Consider the following 3,378-nt stretch of genomic DNA (forward strand, 5'->3'; position numbering starts at 1 on the left):
TGTTTGATAATTAAAGAAAAACACATTTATTTGGGGTTGTCCTTAATGTTTTGGCACATCGTCGGATGTACGCGTTGAGGTCAAAATTCAAGGCACCATTCAGAATGTTTGGGTCCATTGTCCATTTAAAACATTTAATAATTCTTCCAAATGCAATAAATTACATGCACACAATTTACACATTATACACGTTCTTCTAGGACTGCCATATCGATACATTGCATATTCCTCAAAAAAAAAAAAAAAAAAAAAAAAAAAAGTTAACACCAGTCCAATATACAACAAAATAATAAACCAATTTCAGTACAACGTTCCTGATCCCAGTGCCAACGAGTGCTGTAACGTGCCGGGTGCCTGAAGGTGAGAATTCATTGCCCCGGTGGAGGAATACCAGGACGAGCTGGCGCTTTCCAGAAACGTGGATACCGGTGTGATAATATTTTGCGGCTGATGGTGAGGTCTCTGAGGTCCCTGTGAGTCCCAGACCGCGGGAGACTGCGGTGAATTACACGCCATCGGGTCGCTGGAGCTCGGACTGTGTTCTGGAGGCAGCTCGCCGTTTTTCATGATCTTCTTCAGTTTTGATCTCTTATTCTGGAACCAAATTTTCACCTGTGAAGAAACAAAAGGTTTTATGAGATTCTGAGGACGAATTCCTTTATAAAGCATTATGGCTGTTCCTGTTAGATTTATACTTCTTAATAAAAAATATATTTTCTAATGTCGTTAACATCGTTTATTATTTTAACAGCCTTTGAAAAACAGGCTATTAAATGTCAAACAAGCGCTTGTGTGATTCCCCACGTTGCTGCAAGCTCATATTAATATTTTAATTTAAAGTATATAGCCCCTTTATTATGAGTATTACATAAAAGACAATAGAATAAAACATTTAATAAAATATTGTCGAACCTGTGTCTGTGTGAGTCCCAGCGATGCGGCGAGCTCGGCTCGCTCTGGAAGCGCGAGGTACTGCGTGTTCTGAAACCTTCTCTGTAGAGCAGCGAGCTGGAAACTGGAGTAGATGGTGCGGGGCTTCCGGACTTTCTTGGGTTTGCCGTTGACCATCCTCACCTCGGGCTCGGCTGTTTCTTTTTCTAACGGGTGAACAAAAAAAATTGATAAATGCGTGGGGATAGAAAAGCACTCTCTCGATTGTTGTTAATTCTTGCAGTGATTTATTTCAAACGTCGCAGTGATTTCATATTGCTACTCACAATCACTAAGACTTTTGATTGTCAGAGGATAATTTCTTAAATTTTTTTAAGAAGCTCGTATTTCTACGCAATCTATTTTTTTAAATGCATGCAGTGTTTTGCATAGGCTATGTATAAATAAAACACAGTAAATCGTTACAGAACCCATTTCGAATTAGATGCAATGCTGCAACAGCTTAAAATTATGTCCAGCTTAGTTACAAAATTCAAACCTTATAATACGAAAACTGTAATACCCTGGTTTTACAATAGTTTCAACAATAATGCTCAACCATGATAATGTGTATTGTGTACAATACCTAGTAGTAGCCTAGTTGTAGTTGTTGTTGTAATAAAAATATTATTATTAATAAATAATTGAATATATTATAGACTATTATAACTGACCTTGCGGGCTCGGTTGTGACTGCACCCTGTTATATGTTCCGGCATACTGGTGATATGCTGTGGAGTAGGAGCCGTAATCAGGGTAGGATTTTGCAGAGTAATTTCCAGAAGATCCATTGACTCCATGGTATTGGTACTGATAGGCATTAAGAGGTTTCCCATACGTGCCCGAGTTCGGTGAACAATAGCCATGATGAACTCCTCCAGCAGGGCTGTAATAGCCAGAATCCGTGGCTGTCGACTCCGGCATGGTTGGAGATTCCTGAGATGGATGATGCATCGTGGAGAGCTGAAAAGGGTTTTGAAAATCTGCAGGTTTAATACTCGGAATCCTTCTGTCGAATACTCCAGTCATAGTTTGGATAAGACAACGTAAAAAGGCAGTCTAACTCTATAGGGGTCCACAGAGTCTACACTAACATTGTGTGTGCAAGCGTCAAGCGTCTCTCTTGAAGACTGCTTTAAGCCCCGCAGCAAAGACTTGGTTAAATCCTAAATTGCGCTGTTACGCACTGCAGGGAGGATCTAGTGCCATTGGCCAAGGAGCACAGCAGACAGCAGTTACTCCCCAACTCGTTCAACCAGTTTCAGAAGAACAAACAAAAAACTTAATAGAGGTATTTATGGTATGTTTACAAACAAATTGAAAGGGAAATTGATTATTATTTGATATAAGTCACTCACTGGACGAAAAGACGACGGCTGCTGATCTATTCCATGTAAAGCTACCTCTAACCATGCAACAGAAATGTCTGATTCCTTAAATACGTTTTACTTTAAATGCAGATACCATTACATATCCAGATATTGTTTTCTTTAGTTAGGAGACGTTTTGCGGATTAAACAGTTTTTTTTTTTTGTTTTGTTTTTTGTAGGCCATTCTGTTTAAATCTCAGATTTCTGTTGTGTCTGTGCTAATCTACATATTACTTTGCATAAGGTAACCAGAAAATGCGCAATTTTTCAGATTACAATAATTTACCATTCAACACTAAATCAAATAATATGATTAAATGTCCATCTCTGTCAGTAGCGGGTGCTTGAGGACAATTTATGGCAGCAATGCATATAAAGGCCTACTTACAGCACTTTAGTGTGACTGATTTTATAATGACACAAACATTGATATGTACAATATAATTTAACGACTCAAAATTTTGCTAGTTTGTACTATTATTGTTCCTTAAATGTTAATGAAAAGTCGTCCAGCAAGCGTTGAGCGAGGGAAGTCAGCAATAGTGGTGAAATGGTGCCACCAAGTGGATATAAATCATGGTGACTCCGAGTTTCTTTACATCTGTTACCCATTTTCGACAAAGACAATGCATGGCCACTGTACCAGTGCATTAATGCAGGTGTTGACTAGTCATACATGATGAGGAAAAATGTCTAACCGGTTTTACTAATGAAAACCTGGCAGTCTAGTAATAAATCAAGGTTAGTGGTTAGGTTAACGTTTAATACCCAATAGGTTTGACTGATCACACGAATAAAATATACTCCTAATGATTCTGATAATTAACCTAATTAATTACCCCCCCCCCCCCATGTTAATCCCCCCCCCCCCCCCCAAAAAAAAAGTATGACCAAAAACAGTGTATGGTACAACCAAAAGCAAATTAATCATGTTAATAACTACAATTAACACATTCACTGGTGTAAAGCAAATGTTTCCAAACTCAATATGTCTTCATAGTTAATAGAGTATACTTTATATATAAGGTCTATTTTAATAAGATAATTAAATGCTTAATCAAATGATAAAAACCCACCC

General features: G+C 38.0%; 1 protein-coding gene across 1 annotated transcript; it reads right to left on the bottom strand.

Annotated features, from left to right (window-relative positions):
* Positions 1 to 2,082, bottom strand: LOC109112250 (homeobox protein Dlx5a). Its single transcript, XM_019125232.2, has 3 exons — positions 1,605 to 2,082; positions 913 to 1,097; positions 1 to 612 (listed from the first exon to the last, which is right to left on the bottom strand). Exons 1-3 carry the CDS (start codon positions 1,957 to 1,959, stop codon positions 301 to 303), a joined length of 852 nt encoding a protein of 283 aa, XP_018980777.2. The 5' UTR covers positions 1,960 to 2,082; the 3' UTR covers positions 1 to 300.
* Between the last annotated feature and the right edge of the window lie 1,296 nt (positions 2,083 to 3,378).

Source organism: Cyprinus carpio, chromosome B19, assembly GCF_018340385.1.
Source record: "Cyprinus carpio isolate SPL01 chromosome B19, ASM1834038v1, whole genome shotgun sequence".
NCBI lineage: Eukaryota > Metazoa > Chordata > Actinopteri > Cypriniformes > Cyprinidae > Cyprinus > Cyprinus carpio.

Coding starts and splice junctions, on each gene's coding strand:
- LOC109112250 (XM_019125232.2), bottom strand. CDS start 1,959: ATGACTGGAGTATTCGACAGAAGGATTCCGAGTATTAAACCTGCAGAT. Junction 1,098..1,604: donor GTCACAACCGAGCCCGCAAG/GTCAGTTATAAT, acceptor TTCACCCGTTAG/AAAAAGAAACAGCCGAGCCC. Junction 613..912: donor TGGGACTCACACAGACACAG/GTTCGACAATAT, acceptor GTTTCTTCACAG/GTGAAAATTTGGTTCCAGAA.